This window comes from Erigeron canadensis, chromosome 2 (assembly GCF_010389155.1).
Source record: "Erigeron canadensis isolate Cc75 chromosome 2, C_canadensis_v1, whole genome shotgun sequence".
Lineage (NCBI taxonomy): Eukaryota > Viridiplantae > Streptophyta > Magnoliopsida > Asterales > Asteraceae > Erigeron > Erigeron canadensis.
This window is the reverse complement of record NC_057762.1, coordinates 31,720,048-31,742,527: the sequence shown is the minus strand read 5'-3', so window position 1 is coordinate 31,742,527 and position 22,480 is coordinate 31,720,048. Positions and strand designations below refer to the sequence as shown.

The 22,480-nt window shown below is 34.9% G+C and overlaps 1 protein-coding gene and 1 pseudogene across 1 annotated transcript; one reads left to right on the top strand and one right to left on the bottom strand.

The window, feature by feature from the left end:
- Positions 1–487: 487 nt before the first annotated feature.
- LOC122586429 (transcriptional activator DEMETER-like) lies at positions 488–13,648 on the bottom strand. The gene is made up of 20 exons (XM_043758420.1): positions 13,481–13,648; positions 11,686–12,946; positions 9,695–11,446; positions 9,066–9,404; positions 8,156–8,246; positions 5,990–7,148; positions 5,384–5,463; positions 5,190–5,274; positions 5,021–5,112; positions 4,879–4,947; positions 4,446–4,482; positions 4,294–4,376; positions 3,633–4,055; positions 3,124–3,160; positions 2,983–3,040; positions 1,738–1,877; positions 1,570–1,635; positions 1,294–1,408; positions 1,161–1,199; positions 488–1,024 (listed from the first exon to the last, which is right to left on the bottom strand). The coding sequence occupies exons 2-20, from the start codon at positions 12,806–12,808 to the stop codon at positions 912–914; spliced, it is 5,901 nt and encodes a 1,966-aa protein (XP_043614355.1). The 5' UTR covers positions 12,809–12,946; positions 13,481–13,648; the 3' UTR covers positions 488–911.
- LOC122586430 lies at positions 12,323–20,968 on the top strand (annotated as a pseudogene).
- Positions 20,969–22,480: the final 1,512 nt, after the last annotated feature.

The window sequence follows — 22,480 nt, the reverse complement described above, 5'->3', positions numbered from 1 at the left end:
ATCATTATTATTCTGATCAGTTCATGTACATTGAAAGTGTAAAAAGCAGTTTGATGTTCGTGTTTGTGACCTTTTGATGTACCTGACATCAATGTACTTTACGCACTTGGTTCAGGTGCATTAAAGAGTAAGTCAGTTGCATCAAAGTAACAGGAGCGTGTCGGTACTCTCTTCTAGTGGGTGCAGCCGTGCAGGCAGACTCGTGGAAACACGAGAACACTTCTCGCTGTCCAATCGTGTTTATCTAGTAAGTGACAATAAACACATTTTATGTTTCTATTTGCTATAGTTTTATGGTATTTTCTTGAAATGGTGGTGCAAACTTGCAACAAGTAGACAAGCTGGTCAAAATCCTGGGACCACTTTACTTGTTCAAGAATAAGTCCGAGAGCAATAAAAAGTTTTCTAGTGATCCCTGCATGTTGTTGAACTAATCTGCATGTTCTATAGGAACGGATCAAAATAGTGATCATACAATACAACATTATAAAGAAGAGAGTATATGATATCATTTTTGATAACTTATGATGGTTTTCAATCAATGTTTTTGTATGCTACAGTGCTACCTAATGTTGAAGCAATGGCTTCTGCTAGATTATATTATTTCAACGTTATTCAAAGATACATAGGTGCATCAGAAAAATGAAAAATTGCTACTGCTCAACTAACCTCTCTCTTCTTTCTTCTGTAATGTGCTAACTGATAAAAAATGGCTTGTTTTGGAGGATTAGAAAAGGAAATTATACCAGAAATCTTGTATCAACTAACGGCAGGTGGTTCTGGATGAGACCGTTATCATTCAACTTCTCTTTGCTGTCTAAGTTACATGCAAATGCAGGTCACGGGTAATGTAAAAGATCGATAGATGAATGTACAACAATTTGTTAGTTGTTGACCGCATTTGCTTTGAACTATTTGTCGTCATTTTTTGTCTTGACTATTTTACTAGCTGGAAAGTGCAATCTTGCCATCAGAGGTCTAGGTGACCGTGTTTTCTGATCAAAGCCTCTCACACAAACGAATCCTGCAATAGCTCCACAACATATTACCACTTATTAGCAAATAGGTTATGTGCTCGGTAATTAGCAAATAGGTTATGTGCTCGGTAATTAGTATCATGTGTTTCAGTGAAAAGCATCAACTTGTGAAGTACTGCATACCTCTCCAAAAGCATTGCTGAATTTCCTGGGTAGTCAGGCCTGTCAGAACCAATTTTAGTTGTTAAATGCTAGTATAAGAATGTATGGAGACCTAAGACAGACACAGTAGAAAGTAAATTAAGATTGTTTTTACCTTTGAAGATTGTTGACACGGAAGTCCCAAAGTACACTGTTCTTCTTGGTAGGTTCCAAATCCATGATCGTGGAACTTCTATTGGATTCAGGCTTGATGCATGATCAGCAAACATCTGCCATAAATAGACCACATTGTGCTAAGTAATTGTGGTGTTCTTCTATCTTAAATCATTCTAGTATAAGGTTCAAATAAATTGCATCGTATATTTTTCATTCACTTGTTTAGCTCATCTAACAAAAGGGTTGTACTTTGAAATTTAAGATTTTAACATACCTCGTTAACTTGGAAGTATGTGCCATTGAGCGGAAAGCTTCCTCGCATTGCTGTTCTGCATGGCATCTGTGGTCAAGGTGGCCACGTAGACAAAACATGAGTTGCCACTTCTTTATGGCTAACTTTATGATGAATGTTTACGGTGTCTTAAAAGCAAAGTATTCTTACCAAAATAGTTCCTCTGACCACTTGTGAGTTTGCTTCTCTTATGCAATTGCAAGAGAAGCAGGTTGTTCGATCACATAACATGCCTGACTCTTGGGCCTCACATCCTCTCTCAGGAGGTTGCATGGAATTGGCAGTTTCGCCTGGAAGGAGACGGTCAAAAATGTGAGATCATAATGCAAAATTTTTCATTATGGGTTCAGGATTCGTCTCCCACAAGGTGCATGGATTCTGACCATTTCAAAAGAAAAAACAGGCATGGTAAGCTGGGCGAGCTGAGTAACTGGTAAAGTTAGCACTTTATTTTACTCTTCATCATGAATTTTTTAGTTAATAATGTGCTAAATATGATCACAAAATTGCCTTTTTTTAACAATAGTAATCCAAACTTCGTTGTATTGAAATGAGCTACAAGGTTTTATGCCTTTGAATTCATTTCTGAAAACTTTCCTGTTGACTCACATGACCTGTTACCTTTTTTTGTTAAACTGGTTAGCTTAACTTAATTGATTGGTTAAACATAAGCAAAAGGGACCAATTATATATAAACTTTATATTATAAATGAGGGTGAACGTATATCTCTAGAAACAAGCCACGAATTGGTAATATATTTTAGGGTTAATTGAATAGAATAGCAGTTTACTTTTCTGCATCTACGTGTTGTGACCCTTTATGAATTTATAAAAAAAAACCAACCAGAGTTGGTTTATTCCCTTTGTTGGAACATTCTCTTGTGAGTCTAGCTACTAGCCTTTTGTTATTGTGGTGTTCATGTGGCATATGACATGGAATTTTTCATAAATACTATATTCTTGTTTCGTTTATAATATGAATCGTGCTCTGGTTGCACAGGTTGATTCATAACTAACATGGAATTGCGTTTCTGTCTTCATAGGATTTATTATTACAGTCACCGGCCCATAAAACAGATCCTGTTCAAGTAAGATTATAATATTCTTTTACATCCTAGATTATCTTTTATAATCTTATTCAAAACATAAAGTGTTTTTATGACAGAATTCTTTACCCAGTCAGTTGCCACATCAGAGCTGACCGGATTTAAAATCAGTTCCATGATGCATTAAAACCAACTTTGGATGTGGTTTTAGAGAATAAATTTCTACATATTCAGCTCCCTTTAAGATATTCATGTATTTTCAGTGTTTATTATTATTGTTATTATTATTATTTATTTATTTTTGTTTCTAGTAAAGCAGTTTTTGTTTAGAAAATGTAAATAGGCTGACCTGGTGTCCATATTGCTAGAAGGTAATGGCTTGGATCATCGGGTTCTCTTTTGTACAACTGAAAAAAATTACAAATGTACTTGTTAGTTTGCCTATAGCATAATGCCATGAAACAAAGATGGGTCACAATTATTTACTGACCCCTTCTAAAATTGGATGGGAGTCTGGAAGTTCATATCTGCAGTAAAAGGAATTAAAGTTAATACTGTATAATGTAACACACTGGAATTCCGATTTGAAGCTCACTACATTTTAAACCTGTAGATAATGCCTATTAGCATCCTTTTTCAAGAATTGATTCGTCAGTTTTAGCAGTTTGATTTTTGTCATTACTACTTTTCCTTTGTTTTATTTTACTAGAGGAGGCAGGTCTGACCCAAAAGGGTTTGCTTGGCATCTGTTTTGTTTATACTAACAAACGAGTAAAATAGATGAGTCAGCTTGAAGTGTGTTAATACATAAAACCTTTTAAAACATGACCAAGTCACCCAAAGTGTGTTAATGCATTGAACCTTTTAAAACTTAATATTTTTAAAGTTAAGTCATGTATGAAATGCTACATCTTTTGAAATCATAATTTACAACACTAATTCTCTGTGATAAAGTTTTTAGGGTCAACCTAACCTGTTAAAGAGAATCTTAAAACTTACACTTGATGTTCAGTCCGTAGTCGACTAACATTTTTCAATTTGGGTGTAGGTATGGAGGCAGCTTGTGGATTCAATGCAACTAATGCTTTGGACATATCTCCTTGAATTTCCATGCTATCTTGCATTTTTTGTAAGTTCATGGTGAATTCATTCATGTCAAGTTTGATAGTTGGGATGTCATCATCGTCATCGTAGTACTGATCCTCAATGTCACTTATTGATAACTCTACAGTTTCAGGCTCTGGCGTTTTTGGTTCTTCAATTATTGGTTCACACAAAAACTGTGCATCTTTACTGTAGTTATTCTCTGCTGGAGGTAATGGCATTGGCCTACTGATCACGGGAGGGGTTGTATGTGTTGCATATGGTGCATCTGAACCCACCATTCTCATCTCTTCTGGTCCTGGCAAGGCAAGGCGTGCACTGTAGCATACATATATTGCTTATATTACAATCACTTGTAAGTAAATGTTCAATACGTTTTTTCTGTAGGCACGTATATACTTTAATATTTATGGTTGCTACTTCCTTTGCAATTATGTATGCTCATTGTGTCTAAACGCAAACATATATATATATATATACATATTCATGTTTTTTGTGTCCATATATATGGTGTCTATCTATGCATGTGTATTATTCATTAACAAAGTTGACATACCTTGCAAAAGCACTTGCAAAGTGTCGGCACTCTGCTCTCATAGGACATGCATTGCAGTTTGGCTTACTCTTCGTGCAAAAAACCTGCATAAATTTGAAGTAGTTAGGATACTGCAGACTTGGTATTCACTTTAATAGTAAATTTTCACATACCTTTCCAAATGTGATCATTTGATAGTGTAGCTCATATCTGTCATCAACCATACATTAATCAGTAAAAGTGTAAAACTAGTAACTCTAATCTTTATGGTATATTGAGTTATTGAATAATTTTTGTTCAATTTTTTAGAAACAATGATATTACAGTAATATTCTTGGTGTTTGAAGCTTTGAATAAGATGATCCGGGGTCCATATACACTATTACTAGACTTTTGGCGACTCAGCCTTTATGACCTATTTGACTTATTTGATTCTTCCCCAGTTCCCTGTTACGTTAAGTTTTAGATTTGCCTTTATTGAGATAAAATGTAGCCCAAATTGACCCATCAATGGTTCATAATGGCTAGCACCATGTAAAACATATGCGTAAAGATAAAAAGTATAGATCTGTAAATATGAACGATTATAGGGTTAGTGAAGTTTACAATGTCAACTGATCCAGCTTGCACAGTCTAGGCCAGAGATATTTCTGAATTGACTCTAACACTGGGTACCTGTTTAGAAAGACAAATTAGCCACTCAATGTAAAAAAAAAAAAGTAAAAAATGCTGTTTGTATATTACTTACATCTCCAAGAGATGCAATTGGAGTGATTCAGGTAGTGGTTGGAGAGGGACCCACCCCAGTCTAACTGCTATTCTCCCAACATTTGTGTCAACCTAAAAAAGTACATTTTCATATTATCTCTTCCTATCTGTAATGATTGTATATATTCATTGCTTTACAATTGACATACCGGGAAAGCAAGATGGTGAAGCGTTAATAGACGCACACACTCCACACTTTTCAGCCCCAATCCTCGAATACTTAGCAAATAATCCCTGTAAAACAGTTCATCAATATAGATTTTTACATGTATATGATATGCAAGTTGATACGTAGATACACATTACACACACACACACACACATTGTAAGTTAATCAGCTTACTTTGCTTTGTCTGGCGGTGCATCTCGCAGCCACTCTAGGTCAATACTCCCATGGTCTCTTACCAGCCGGTCAAGAAAGTCCTGCATGTAAATAACAGTATTATGAATAACAACTTCAAGGGCATCAAATAACAATACAAGAACAGTAATAACAATAATAATAAACAGAAAAGTGTGAGGGGTCCATGTTCAGGCTATCCAAGGATAAGTCTTTAGCTCTGATCTACGAGGCCTAACCGGTATTAGTGTGGTCATTTTTGGAGTATTTCATCTCTACCTCAAGGTGTTCACCTAGGATGTTTTGAACCCGGGTCTCTTCCAATACTTTTGGGCCACATTACAACTAGGCCACCTTGGAGATGGTTAGCAATAAGCCAATAACAATGATGATACCAATGATAATACGGAGTATAATAGTTATAATCATCATCATCATCATCATCATCATCATCATCATCATAATAATAATAATAATAATAATAATAACGATACTTAATCATAATAATAACAGTGAAGTGATACTAGTAGTAATAGTTGTACTAACTGTAGTTTTTTTTGTTTTATAGCTCATTGATGAAAGATATGAATCATACAATTAAAAAGCCACCTTTATTCTATCAGCCAGCATGTTGTTCATTCCACGTTCCCTTATAGCATCTGAAATTTCGCTTACATGTGCACTTCTCAATGCCTCGTAGTCAAGGGAGTCTTTTGCATCTTTGCTCCGTTCTCTTTTTTCAAAGTTCAATAACACATCCCTTCTCAAGCTATCCCAATCAAATGCCTTCTTTTTTTCATCTTCAGCATTTCCCTTTTTGCCATTAGGCATATTTTTGTCTGGCCTGTCTAACAGATCATGAGAATCATTGTTCTGCTTCTTTGAGCTTGCTTCAACACAGTTCTGCTTATCTACCGTAGTTACCCTGTTCTCGCTACAGGAGTCTTGTTTTTGGGCACCTTCTACTTTATCTGGTGGTTGGTTTACTTTTAAACGGTGAACTCCAACCGTATGAGACTCTCGCAGGAAGTTATTTTGATGATTGCTAAGGAAATCGTATTGTGGGTCTTGTGGCTGTACTTGGGGCCTTGACATATTATTTTGTTGACAAGTTAAATAACTTGCATCATATATGTCAGTAGTTCCTGACTTCAGTGACCATATGTTCTCTCTTAACAACCCAAAACCAGGGGAACCTACATTTTGCAAGCTCATAGTTATATCAACTCCACTAGATGGAGTTTGCTTTGGCGTTTTCAGTAAATGATGCATGTATTGTGACCTATCATTTGTGCGTGGTGCTTGGCTGACATGACTAAAAAGTTCTCTGAACACACTAACCCTCTCTGGCTGTAGGGTCTTTACTGGGCTGGGCACTTTGATGGTTTCAAACCCCACTGTTTGATCTTCTGCCTCTGAATTTGACCCCGAGCTAGATCTAGTTTCATCAACAGTTTGGATTGTAGACAAATCAAGGGCATCTTGTGACAAAATCACTTCTTCTGATGTCTTGTTGTGTTGATATGCTGCCAATTTTGTTGATGAAATGTTATGATGTCTTCTGTACTCATATGATTCACAGGATGCAAAGGAGCTTAGGTTGAATACAGGCTGCCTTTCTATATTATTATGAGCTATCATGGTATCACTTGGTAGCACTGCTTCAGTCGGCTCTTCAACTAGTACACGTGTGTCATCTTGGCTGGGTATTTCAATGGTGCTTGTTGACTTAAAGGCGAATTTCGCGGCAAGAGACATGAAGGCCGAACTGCAGACAATGGGAATGAATTAGTTTATTTTTGACTATTTTCAAGATAACTAATTTATTCACCATTAGAGGTGGCAAAAATGGGTGGGGCTGGTAATAGGTCAAAAAGGACATTTTCTGTTGTAGCACAAGACTTGCGAACATTTTTTGTCCATTTTTGTTGTTATTACTTGTACGATAACTATATTGTTATATAGAAAATAAGCTTTTGAATATAATGATTTAGGAGGTTATACACATTAAAAGCTTGGGAAAGAGTATTTTCTCCAAACAAATCATCCTAATAGCCCCCCTAACATCATATGACAATCTGACATGTAATCCACTTATTTTCTTCACATCTGTTTATTTTGACGTGTGACATGATCTTGTTGTAAGGAGGAATATTGGGTGGATATAAAATTACTCCAAAAACTATTGAGCGGTTTGACCCGTTACTTTTTAGGTACTGTCATCATTTGACCTATCCGACCCATAAAGTCTATATTAATTAAAGAGTAACCCAAATCAAACTGTTAGTAAGGAGTTGAAATCGCCACTTATGACAACACCTTAAGGGTGCATTCTCGAGTTTTAACTTTTGATTTGATGGGATAAGAAAGGGAAGGAAAGGAAAACTTATGTTTTTGTATTCTTAAGTTTTTTTATTAAAAGAAAGGAAAGTGATGGAAAGGAAAAGTGAGGGGTTTTGGAGCTTAAAAACTTTCCTTCCATATTTGGCATGATTTGGAAGGATAAGTTATAAATTTATCAATATACCCTTCAACCATTATATGAACTATAATAATTATGAGGTTATAAATGTAAAATTACATATTTTTATCCTTTCTTATCCTTCTCTTTTAACTCAAGAATGCCTTTACATCCTTTTATTCACTTTCTTTTCTTTTAAATGATAAAACTCGAGAATGCATTTTATAAATACAATTTTGTATCCTTTCTTCTCCTATCCAATCTTCTCCTTTCTTTTCCTTTAATAAAAACTCGAGAATACAGTGTAAGTTTACCTTGAAAGATGATCTGAAACGTTTTGTGTGAGGAACACGCCAATGACTGAATCAACTACGGATCCTTTCCATCGTGAGAATCGTCTATCTCCTACAAAAGAGGTAAGCATTCAAATACCGTTATAATACATGTCCTAACATATTATATTGTATGTTTATCGTTTAACATGAATTTGAATTAATGAAGATTTGGTTTTTTTGACACTTGAGCATGTTTTTTCACAAAAAACTTTCCGTAAAAAGTAGGTTATATGTCTACATTATATACTCTCAAACCTTATAATGTATATAGATAGATAAGATATGCTAGCTATAATCAGGGAAATCCTAACTAACACTTGGGTAAACTAGGATTACTTTCAGGTTTTCCCTGATATGTGTGCTTGTTTCAATACTATGTTTGTTTGTTTTGACAGCAGATAATATGCACCTTGACATGATGTTGGTAATTAGCCAGTTTTTCTTATACATTTTTCATATATACCAGTGCAGTTGCATTTTTCTTGTCATATAGCTTCTAACATGCTCTCCTAGTTCGGCATAATACTAGATGTGGCAATATCAAACCATTTTATCTATAACGGGCTAATGCTGGTCATGTTTTAACGCTTCATGGGGGTCAAATAAAAAAAAATAGTTTAAAAGGAAACATGAAAGTCTCCGAAACTATACTGTTAGTGCAAGGAACCTTCTAAAAAGTATATATCTAAATATTGAATATTCTTGAAATATTACAATCCTAGTAATCATATCTGACATACTAATTATCTAATGTTAAACAAAATATACAAAAGTTTTTTGGGTTAACTCACCATGACTTGAACCAATGACCTATTCTACATGTTGCCCAACCCAACCATTTTACCACATCCAGGTAATGCTGTACTGACACTTTGAGATTGTCGTTTACCTTGAACAAGATGCATGCGGGCAATGAACGAGTCAGCTCGCCCACGGAACACTCGCCTTTCATCTTCCCACCATTTTTCTTTATCTTTGTCTAGTGTCTCTGTGTCCTCACTCCCCTCCTTACCCATTAATAGTCTCCAGAGTCTATCTGTCTCAGGATCAAGGTCCACTTTTGGCCTTGGTTTTCGTTTTTTAATAGGCTCAAATGGTATAATGGCATTATTACCCTTGTATGGAACCAGAGCGTTCTTGTTTTTGTCGTTCTCATCATAGATGCAAAGCGCACCCAACATACATGCAAGATCCTCAACTGAAACCATCCCTTTCGGTTTTCTTCTGCCTGCACAAATAACCAGTCTTATATATATAAAAAAACGTTTATTTCTGAGAGTCGGGTAATGGGTTAAAATGGGGGCAGGTGGAAATAGCCCAGCTTACAGAGACTTATTATTACAATAATATATAATACTCAATATCTCGTAATATATAAAATTTTCCTTTTTTCTGATTTGCCCTGTTTGAGATTAACATCAAACCAAATTAACTCATTCAAATGTTATCTGGTCAAATTGGCTACCTCTATTTGACTTATTCATTTTGGAAACTAGAACTTCATATTGAAATAATTACCTTTCGTTTTTGTGAAAGATATCTGCTGAACTTCAGAGCCATCTTTATGGTTTTGAGACTTCATTTTATCAGCTCCATTTGACCTTTGACTAGATAAATTTGGTGTTCTGGTCCTCTTCTTCTCTACCAAAGTAGAAGGGTACGATACAACAGCAGATCTAGAATTTGGTGAAGTAGCTGGTGGCTGCTTCCAGCTAACCATTGCCGTCATTGAGTTAATGCCATGCCCCTGAGTGGATCTTTCTGATCTTTCTATAATTGGCTGCATTCCAGATGATCTTGGTTGCTTCTGCAAGCTCTGTGTCACTGCCATTGGTGGCTGGGAATGGTGTTGATTAGTCTGATAAGTTGAATTAACTCGCCCCATATGAGCATTTACTAATTGCGAAGCTGATATATTCCCATTAGTACCATCAGGCTGCCTTGGTTCTTCCCTTGAGCTATCTTCAGGATATGGGGTACAAAAGCTATTTTGCATCTTTGTTTTCTTGTGAATTTCCAACATTCTGTTGAAGTCATTGCTACGCTCAAAACAACTATGACCCTCTACCATCAGTTTCTGAGACATATGGACAGCTTCCATGGCATTTAGATTACGGGGATTCAACTGGTCAAGAGGTGGTCTTTTGATGCCTCTTCTGTCTTCTACGTTTACCTTTTGACTGTTGGATTCTCTTTCAAAATTTGAAACATGTTCAGCCAGGTAATCATATCCATTTCTCCAGATATCTTGACCCATGAACGAGTTTTCCATGATCAAATTTCTTGCGAACATACTCATTTGACTGCCAGGTTCCCTTCCTTCAAGATTTGAAACACGTTGAGCCAAGTAATCATATCCATTTCTCCAGATATCTTGACCTGAGACCGTGTTTTTTATGATCAAGTTTTTTGCAAGCACACTCATAGCATGGTTTGGAGCTTTAGCCATTGGTGTGTGGTTCCCAGCTTGCATATGGGTTCTCAAGTTTTCTTGGTTATTGATAACACCCGCATACATGTTCTTTTGAGCAACATTCATAGCTGATCTCTCGAGTATGCTGTTGATCCTTCTTTCTTGTTCTATATCTTGGGGATTATCGTTCGAATTAATAATTTGGTTGACAGTTGTTTGACTCACGTCCCTCACATCACACTCCAAGTCAAAGTTCAATTGTTTCTTGCATGATTTCACAGGAGCATCAATGATTGGTGGTGTAGGCTCGTTTACTTGGGTTTTCTGCTTACTGTCTGAGAGGTCAAGACCCTTCTTCCGCACATACTTTCTTTTACTATTTGGGCTTATTTCAACACCATTTCCCAGTTGATTTTTCCTCACGTACTTTCTCTTTACCGGGGTGTCACTTGGAGTCTTGTTTTTGGGATCTTTGGGAGTTGCACTTTTTTTAGGTTTCTCTTCTCTAATTACCTTCGGCCGATGTTTTTTCCGTCTTGCTGGCGTTTTTTGATTGGGTGTTTTGTTTAAGTCGATTCCTAAGTCATCTCCCTCCCCGGAAACTAAAATATCTTTTTGTGTTGTTGAAACTGCAGAAGATGACTCGCTGATGATACATAGATTATCAGCATCTTCATTTCTTTGACTTTCATGTCCGTTTTTTGCTGGTACCCATTGATTGTCTGTTAACCTTCTTTGAGTGTCTGGAGTAATTGGAGTGAATGGTAATGGACTGATGTCGGATGAGACTGCATCCAATTCGAATCTGGGTGGTGAATTAAGGTCATAGCAGTAACGGTTTCGGACCGGCAATCCATCTGTTAAAAGAAAGAAAAATAGTTCTTCATTCTCATTATATCGACCTAGTTTCACTTTACGTTTGCCGATTAGCTATCAGTTTTTATGTTTTACTTATCATTGTAAACAAACATATTTTCTAGTTTTATTATGAAAAAAATCACTAACCTCAGCACACGTATGGAAATTGATAACTATTGTAAATATGTAATGGCTAAGCCACTAAGGTATCATGGAAGAGAATGTAAAATTTGCTTACCTCTGGGAACTTGTTTCGAGTTGCATCCACTTATCATGGGAGATTGTTCATTTCCATTCATAGAACCAACACAGTTTGGTCCAACCAAGTTACTTCCAACTTCAGAAGATAACTCTGGAACGGGTGTTAAATTCAGATCATGAACACTATGGTTATGTGGTCCATTTATGTATGAGCCATTAGGCGAGCTGTTTTTCGGCTTCATCATAGCTGCCAAAAGACCACAGTCCCAATTTGCAGGGTCTTCTGGAAGCATGCATGAGACTGAAGTTGAAGCCTGGTCCAGGTGATGGTACTGTTTCGGGTTCATGATCACGTTCAAGTTTTCCTTTGCTGTAGTAGCAACCTGATTTTGATTCCCATAGTGTTGATAATGGTTTTGAGCTACTTTATCTAAATTCAGAGTCTTTTCTCCCAACAAATTTTTATACACACCAACCAAATCCTCCCATTTATCATTTCCCACTTGATCCCCTGCAACCACATGTGATCTTTGAGGGACTGGTTTCACTGGAGTCACAGGAGTCCAAGAGCTACCACCGTTCCTGTTCCCCTGAGAAAGCATATTTGTTGTGGGCATAGCAATCTGATTCCACTTCTCACTATTTTGCACACTGCCATTATTACCTTTAACTTGATGCACCATTGTTCTCGAATCTCTATTACCAACTACATTTCCCATAGAAGTTCTCATGCATGATTCCATTTCCTTGCCGTGAATAACTCTATCATTCATGGGAATTGGCCTTCCTAGAGTCTCATGTAAACTTTCACCACCCCTTCCTGGAATTTCCCCTCCAAGGATAGCTGCAGTCCAAGAAACACCATTCTGCCCAATTCCAAAATCCGGGTATTTTCTTCGTGCCTCACCTAAACTTTCAATACCCCTTTGTGGAGTTTGCCCGAGCATGGCTGCAGTCCAAACACCCTGCCCAATTTCGTTCTCTGCGTAAATTCTTGGAGTTTCACCTAAATTTTCACCAACTCTTTGTGCGATCGGTCTATGTATAGGTGTAGTCCAAGAACCCTGTCCAATTCCATTCTCTGCCTGAATACCTCTTTCTGGAATACATGATTCCCCATTTCCAAACAGAAAGAATGGAAAATCCCTCCCATTGCTCATCCCTGAACTCACCCAATCAATGAAAAGCTGCCTCCTTTAAGTTTTTTCCTAACTTCCCAAACCCTAATTCAACAATTCGATTGACTAAAATGCCAATTCCAATTCAAGAACCCAAAAATCTCATTCCTTAAAACCAACCTGCCAAAAATCCCCAAATCTTAATAAAATGATCCTCTACCTAACATATACAATTCAGTAACAGTTTACAGATAAGCATGGCTTATACAAGGCAACTTTTTTATCAAAATCGAAACAGATATAGCATGCAGACAGTTAATGCCAACAAAACTGATCACCTAATTAAAAAGTTTCAAACTTTATGAAAAATTATAAAAGTTATAAAAAGCCCAGGTAGCTTTGCTTATCAGCAAACAATTTTCCATAAATAAAAACCAAGAAAGAGAAAGAAAAGAAACAAATTTAGTAAATCTAGATATATATTAAAGTTAAAATCTTTTTTATCCAAATATAATGAATTGGGGTTCTTAATTTTTAAGTTTTAGTAATCAAATTAAAACCTTGTGAAAGTGAAAAATGTGAATCACACCTACTTTCTTTTGTTGTATATATTTTTTTAAAATGTATATTTAAATTATAGAGGAAAAAAAAATGCAGAACGGATAAGTGAAAAATATAAACAAAATATATCAAAGGTGAGTCAGCTGAGCTCACCGCCGATCTTGAAGCTGAGCATGGCCGGCGGTGTAATTTCGCCGGAGAACAAGTCAATGTAGAAAGAGAACAAAGTCAGTCAATCTTTTTCTTTCTTTCTTGGTATTTTGTTAAAAAAACCAAACAAAGAGAAGCAAGTACATATTACTTCTTTGTAAACACCAAAATGAGTAGTAAAAGATTTTTGTTGAAATAAAGGAAAGTGTGGATTTTTTTTCCCTTTAACTAACTGGAGTTGTACAAGGCTTGAAATAAAGGAAAGTGTGGATTTTTTTTCCCTTTAACTAACTGGAGTTGTACAAGGCTATGTATTTTTGAGTTTGTTTATTGTACTGTATTTGGTACATGCATAAGAAAATGTAAATTATTTAAATTAGGCACCTGATATCCCGATCATGATTTTGGTAACCCGACCAAATTATTAATGACAGGGGCCCCTTTTTTACTCTATCATATATACCATTATAAACATGGAGTCCACACTTCTTAGTTGAGATACCAAAAAATGTGGTTGAGATACCCATAGTGTTATTGAAATTTATAATTTGCATGGACACTAACTATAATGCATTAAATGAAGTCAATTTTTGTAAAATATAAAAAATATGTATTTATGATTCATATAAAAATGATATTTATTAGACTGAATTAATTTAAAAAATTGTTATAAGTAGTCTTTAGGGTTTAGTATTCAGTAAAAAATTGTATCTTGCTCACCATGAAATTTTATGGTCAACATGCTAAAATTTTAGGTACCGCAACTATAAAACTAAAGGTTTTGTTTAGCAAAATTCAATTAATTAAAATTATTTTTTCTACTTATTTAGGAGATACAAACTTCAATAAATGCACAATATATTATTTTCTTTAGTTAGCAAAACTCTAAATAATGGCCAACGGTCGGTTAATGTATAGATTTATTTTGAATTTATTTTTATTTGTTAATAAAAATAAAAAAATTTGAAAATAGCTAACCGAAACTACTACCTAAAATTACAAAATTAAAATGTTTTTAAAAATAAAATATTTCAAGATACTAACTCAAATACTTTATAATCTACTTTAAAAAGAGAGTTTATTCATTTTCTAATTATTAAATTTGTATTACTTTCTCTTCAATATTATATTAGATAAGCTTTTATAGTAATGGATTATTCAAATTTAGATTAAATTTGGTTCAACTTGATTGTTGTTTTATGGTGTATTATTAGTTACTTATACTCATTATTCTATATATATTAAAAAATATTAAAGGTAGTCCTTAAAATTATATTTAACGTACATATAAAAATTGTACTTTTCATATTAAACACTCATCTCTTAAATTTCTAATAAGTATATAACTATTAAATGTATTTTAATTGCATCTTTTAAGGCCGTGTTTAACAAAGCCCATTAAAAGTAATAAAATATTCGATTAGAAAATGAAATTGGGATGAAATCCTTGAATTATGTTACCTATTAATTTGAATTTTTTTCATTTCAATATTTAATGTGTATCATGTTTACTGTATTGTAAGCGATTAAAACATGTTTGCTATACTATAATATAGTGTAATATCAAATCATGACATACATTCACCAGGAATGTCGAAATTTTATTTTAAAACCTAGTGGATTGAAAACTATGGGTGGTATATAACTGAGCAAATTACAATTTTTTTTCTCATAAATGAAATTGTTGTATAAGTCAATTATATATTATGAAAGGATATGATCCATCACAATTTTGGGATGGAAAATGATATAAAAAAAAAGATAATCGACTTAGCGTCTTTTGTATTTTTAAAGCTGAATATAAATTAATTGGTTTATTTATTATTATTTTTTTAATGTTTTAATTCAAGTTGATGATGGTTAACTTTTCATGAAAAATCAATGTAACTAGTATATTTTGGATCTTTGGGAGATAAATATGAAGGGGGAATAGAATATGAGGTTGTTAGGCACATAAGTTGGGTAAAAAACCCCTCACATACATTTTTTTAAACCATAAATCATGGGGGCCAAACATTTATTCAAAATATTAAAATATTGGTATGTAAGGGGTTTTTCACCTAAGTTGGATGCATAACAGCTCCATATTCACTTTTCTAAAATGTGAAACCAGATATATTAAGAAGAATATCTTCAAAAGAAGTATAATGGTGATAGAATTTTCTTATGTTGCCTTTTAGCTTTTTATCCATGTCATTTCAATACTCATAATATATTGACTTTTTTGCTATCTTTGGAGATCAAAACATGAATGTATACAAAAATTTTTAGGTATAAACGATGAATAAAGCTGATACGAGTTTCGGTAGCGACGTTAAATATATTTATTATTAAAAAGAGTTGATTGAAAACTATGGATGGTGTATAAATGAAATTTTCGTATAAAGAAAGCTGTAAATTACAGCAGAAAACTGGAATTGCATCACAATTCACAACTATAGTTTTCATTCATACTGTAATAAAATCCCATCCATCTTCTAAACAAGATATAGCATAGCAATTATTGTATATATATGGGGTCAAAAAACTAATTGGAAAAAGAATATTTACCATAAGTTTTGATGAATTGCATTGATAAAAGAGATCAAAATTTGAGAGTCAAAAATTGTAAGAGACAAAATTAATGATGCTAATATGGTCTTAAACAATCAGCTTTTGGGACGTATTGAAAAACTCCATGGCTTTAGATTTCGGGCATTCATCCGGTCAAGAGACGGTCTTTTGATGCCTCTTCTGTCGTTGACCATTTGACTGTTGAGTTCACTTCTTTCAACATTTTAACATGTCGAGCTAGGTAATCGTATCTGTTCCTCCAAATATCTTGACCCGAGACCGAGTTTTAATTTTATAATCAAATTTGTTGCAAGCACACTCATTCGACACTCAATTTTATCCTTCAGGCCGGATTTGAAACACGTTGAGCCAAGTACTGATCATATCCATTTCTCCAGATATCTTGACCCCAGACCGTACGTGTTTTCCATGATTATATATCTTGCAAGCACACATGCATTTGACTGACGCTTTTTGTTTCTTGCGAATTTCCAACATTATGTTTGGGACGGTTAAACTTGTTTAAACGTTCAGTACAAGTAATATGGATGCATACCATATTAGTTCATATATACGCTTAGCCGTATATATATATATGCCCAGGTAGGACTCCTATTAGCACCAAGCAAAAATCTATAGTCTAACAAATTAAATATAGAATTACAGTAGTCAAGACAAGTAGCCTTAGCAAATATATATCATAAACTGGTCGGGCAGTGGGCTCCTCAACTTCAAAGCTTGATCATCGTCTTAATCTACTGGATCACTTCCTGTGTCCGCCTCCTGCTTCAGCATTAACTCCATCTAGTATATGTATATCAAACACGTTCTGGGTCTAGGCGCTGGCCGGAGTACCTGTACCTGTACATGTATGTATAGATGGGTTGGGAGGTGCCTGATTCCGGTAGTAGTGTTGCTTCCTTGCCTTAATTATCCTGGTTCTGGTACTATGGCCGGGGACATGCATATTGGACTTCGGGTTTGGAAGTAGTTATCCGAATACCTCTCGTTTTGGTCTTTCTCTTGGGCTGATGAATCATTGGCCCCAAATGGACCATATATCATCATAATTAGCAGGATCGAGTTGCATCTATCCTAGGCAGGCCTTACACTGCAATCACTCAAAACATGACCCCATAGATCTTACAATGTGAGCATCTAGGAGGGATCCAATTATATCCTAGGCCATTCTGCTTTCAAGAATTGAAACATGTTGAGCCAGGTCAACTAAGCATTCAGGGTTCGGGGTTTCTATTCCATACCCAATGCTGGTAGGAGGAATAAAGTTTGATTGAGGGCCGGGAACAATATGTTATGTGATGCCTATATTATAATAATTAAATAAGTGGGCTGGAAATAGCATGTCACCAATGACCCTAATACACACATGGGTCAAACATGTTAGTACAGGTCAAGTCGGTTTACTATCAACTTATTCTATTTTTTTCATGAAAATGATATAACAAATAGTAAACCATCTGCATTAGACTTATGATTACGCGATCAATAAAACATAAGTTTAAAGTAAACCAGAATATGGTAATCAAAGTTCTAAAAGATTTAAAATATTTTTGATTCAGATTATTAAAGTTTGAATTTTAGACTATATTGAGTTTCTAAATGTATAAATATTTTTCTAATAAAAATATCATATAAAATAATTCAGATAATTCACAAATGGTAATGACCCAAAAATCCATTCAAAATCCTAAACGCCCCTAGACCACTCTAACTTGATTCTCGAGGGTAGACTTTGGATTGAGAACGGATATCGTATCATAATAAATGATACACGAATCTGTCGTTCTAAAAAATAATAATAATAAACAGTATACGTATAAATACAAATAAAACTGATGACCTTTTGTATTAGATAGAATCTAAATGCAATCATTTTATACTATCATCGCTATTTGATGTATCTTAACCTTCTTATACTATAAGATAAAACCCGTAAAAAATATCATTTGGTCATTTGGTGGTTACTTTACATTTACCTTTTTTCAATTGGGTAGAGTATTGACAAATTATATATATATACACTAAATTGTAAGGTCGGCTGGTGAGGGGGTGGTACTGTAGCTAAAAGTACACCTCCTCATGCATGAGGTACAAGTAACAATAGCACAACCAACATTTCTAATGGATTTAACAAACGTTATGTTAGATTTAACGACTGTTCTAACAATACTTACAAAAGAGTATTTAACAGAGTTTCTTTTCAACTTTAAGTATTTTCATATTTATCATTAAAGTTTTGCTTTAATTACTTTTTGCCACATAAATTTTGGTTTTTAAGCTTCTCCGATCAAAGGTTTTTTTCTTTCTTATTTTTACCACATAACTTTTACTTTTTAAACTATGATGACGTACAAGTTGCTACTACAGAACCAAGAAAATTAACGGCCTTAATGACCGCCAGGTGTTGCTGGGATAACCAACGGTTGTTACAAAAAGATATTTAACGCAGTTTATTTTCAAGTTTAAGTATTTTAACTTTTCTAATTTTTCTCACATAACTTTGTGTTTATTAAGTCCATTACCACATAACCTTTGGTTTCTAAATTTTGTTACCAAAATTTTATTTTCTTTACTTTTAACCAAAACTTTTGTTTTCTTAACTTTTACCACGCAAAATTCGCTTTCAGCTTAATGTTTTTAACTTTTGTCATCAGAGTTTTGTTTTTTACCTAGGGCAACGCCCGGGTAAAAATACTAGTTAGAAGACAAAATTTAACTTTGAAAATTAAAAAAATTGTGACACCTGAATGTGACGTTATGTAAATGTAATATTTTCCAGGCTCAGCAAAGGATACACCCGCCACAATTACACCGTCATCCGCCAATGAATTTAGTTCATCTTATTCGATATTTCACTAACTCTGGCTCAGCCCCCAAAGGCAAAGCAGTCCACACCATGCTTATCAAATCTTGGGCAACCCCAGATGTTTATACCCACAACCATTTGATTACAATGTACTGTAAAACAAATCATATTAAAGATGTCCGCCAACTGTTTGATGAAATGCCTCAACGAAACATTATTTCTTGGACAACATTAATTTCGGCTTATTCTCAACTGGGTATGTCTGTTGAGGCTTTAGATTGTTTTAGATTAATGGTGGTTGATGGTTTTGTACCGAATCAATATACTTATGTTAGTGCGTTATCCGCGTGATCTAGCTTATGGGTTTTAAGAATTGGTAAAGAAGTTCATGTTAGGATTATTAGGTTTGAAGAAAAGTTAAATAGTTTTGTGGAGAATTCTTTGGTTAACTTTTATGGGAAATGTGGGATGCTAAAGTATGCGGTGTCAGTTTTTGATGGGATTTTGGAACCGAACGACGTCTCTTGGACTTCACTTGTTTCGTGTGCGTGCCAGTGTGGAGAAAATGTTGAAGGGTTGAAGATTTTCTCAAGATCACATAAGGTTGCGGTTAAGGTTAATGAATTCGCGTGTGCATGTGTGTTGGGTGCATGTGCGAGTGAAGAAAATATGGAGGTTGGTATGCAAGTACATTTGTATGCTTTAATAACTGGAACCCGAATAGACCAGTTTGTTGTGACTGGTTTGGTTAATTTGTATGCAAAATGTGGTGACTTGGACTCAACTCAACGAGCTTTTAGTGAGGTCAATGAGCCTCATTTGACTTCCTGGACTTCTTTGATTTGGGGTTATGTTCAATATGGAAAAAGTAAGGAAGCCATTAATCTTTTCCAAAAATTGTTTGCTTTGGGTGATACACCAAACGAAAGAACCCTGGCTATTGTTTTTGGAGCTTTCATTGATCCAAATGAAATCGAGACAGGGAAACAACTCCACTCGTTAATTATAAAACTTGGATATATATATATTTTACAGTTATAGGGAACTCGGTTATGGACTTCTACTTTAAATCCACCCTTTTGACAGAAGCTCTGAAGGTTTTTGAATAGATGAATGAACACGATGTTCTCACATGGAATGCACTTATATCTGGACATATGAACTCGGGCTGTCATGAAAAAGCTGTTGACTTTCAGGCGTGAAATGTTATCAAAAGGCTTTGAGTTTAATCTATACTCGTATTCAAGCATTTTGAACATATGTGGCGATCTACCTGCTATTGAGTGGGGTAAACAGACTCATTGTTGCATCATCAAAATCGTATTTGACTCAAACGTTGTGGTTGGTAGTGCACTTATCGACATGTATGCAAAGTGTGGACGATTATCAAATGCTCGTGTTGTATTTGATAATTTTCATTTCAAAAACATTGTTTCTTGGAATACAATGCTCGTGGGGTACGCCCATCATGGTCATGGTGAAAAAGCTTTAGAAATATACAATATGATGTTAGATTCAAGAGTAAAACCTAATGACATTACATTCATCGGCGTTTTATCTGCTTGTGGTCATTCAGGGCTTTTGGAAGAAGGATTGCACCACTTCAGTTCTATGACAAAAGATTCTGGTATAACCCCAAGAACTGATCACTTGGCGTGTATGGTGAATCTTTTTTCGCGTAAAGGGTTAACAAAATTAGCTTTTGATTTTATAACAAGTTTCCCTAGGAAACCTGATAAAGTGGTTTGGAGGTGTCTTTTATCAGGATGTAAAACAAACAAAGATTTTGACTTGGGAAAATATGCTGTGAGAAAATACTTAGTATTGAGAAAATACTTAGTATTGATCCAGATGATGTTTCGGCCCATATTATGTTGTCTAATATTTATGCAGAGTAAAAAATGTGGAATGAAATAGCTAAAGTTAGGAAACTCATGAAAAAGAGGGTGATGAAAAAGGAATTTGGACATAGTTGGGTTGAGTTGATGAACAAGACATATTTGTTTTCTTCAGTCTAAGATGTCGGTTCTGGAGGGCATTTTGTATCTGAAGTATTGAACAGATTGAGAGAACATTTGTTTGATGAAGCTTATGTACCTGGGGTGGTGTAGGCGAATCAGTTTTTATGAAATGTTGAACTCAGCATGTTCTATACCTTTCACAATGAACTTTCAAAGATTTGTTTGAGCTTATTTTAAAGCTCCTTGAATACAAAATATACAATATGCAGAGCGAATATATCAATGTAGCGTCTGAGCAACCGAAAGCATCTCTAGGATATGTCTAATGTTAGAATTGAGAGATACAGTTACTGTACTGTGATTGCTATTTGCTAGCACCAGATTTTACTTCAAAAATATTGTACATTTTTACTTGTATCCCTGAAGGGTTTGTTTGTATCTTACTAAAATAATTATAGAGGTATGGCGTTACTGTATAATTGCAGTATTATGTACACTCTATATCAATGGATAGATTACAAACCAACATGTATAGCAAGAGTGCCCAAAGCTATTCTGATGTGACAATGGCTCTTGATCTTTGTTCTAAGCTGGCATCGAAGGAAGTTTTGCAGGCCATTTATGATCACTGAATGGCCGAATGGAAGAAGAAGCAATCAAATCTTTACAAACCTACATATCTTCTTCAGAACCTAATAACCAATCAGAAAAATAATTGTCTATCCCACGACGTGGACACATGGCTACACGACACGGAAACGACCCCACTCAAATAATGGTCCACCCCACGATGTCGGCGTGGGTGTGTCTTAACGCCCGATGACCCGACCTCCATTAAGTACCCTCTTCGCATGGTTGCGAACTTGAATATGTTTCCACCCCATTTACCATCTAGATTCAGCATTTCACACTTGCTAAAAGTGACAGATACATGATTTCTAAAGGTTAGTGGCTTGAAATTTTGTTTACTTTTTAATTGGGCCGAGACATAGTATTTTAGGTTGGATCCTTAATATTAAAACATAAAAATTTACAAAGAAACACTTGGTTGAGGGTGGGGTGATTACCACCTTAATATATTTTTTTGAAAAGTATATTTCATTCACGTCTCCACTACTCTGCAATCACGGAGTAGTTAGATAATAGGGATTAGTATATTAGATAGTAAATAACTTTACACGAATTATCATAGTGTGTATCAAACTTCAATCATGTGCATTGTATGTAATAAACTTGTAAATCTTGTGCATTGTATGTATTTGTGTATATGTGGTAACCATATAATATGTCACTTGTAAGTTTTTTATTGGTCGAATATATACAATTCACAAGATTTGAAAGTTCATTGCATATAATGCACAAGATAGAAGTTAGATACACACTTTCACAATTCATGTAAAGTTGTTTACATTATGAGATATTAATCCCTAAATAATACAGTTACAACTAGAATTACTTTACATTAAAATCCTTCCAATCCTTCCAAGTAGTAAAGCCTTTTTTATCCTATTTCTATACTAAAGGAACCCAATAGCTAATACTGTACAAGAAACAAATTGACCAGGCTGCAACTAAACAAGAACTGTCCCTATTCGACAGCCCAAGTTTCGTATCGTCAATCTCGCTTCAGTCCTATTGACTTGAACCGGCCCACTGCTATTA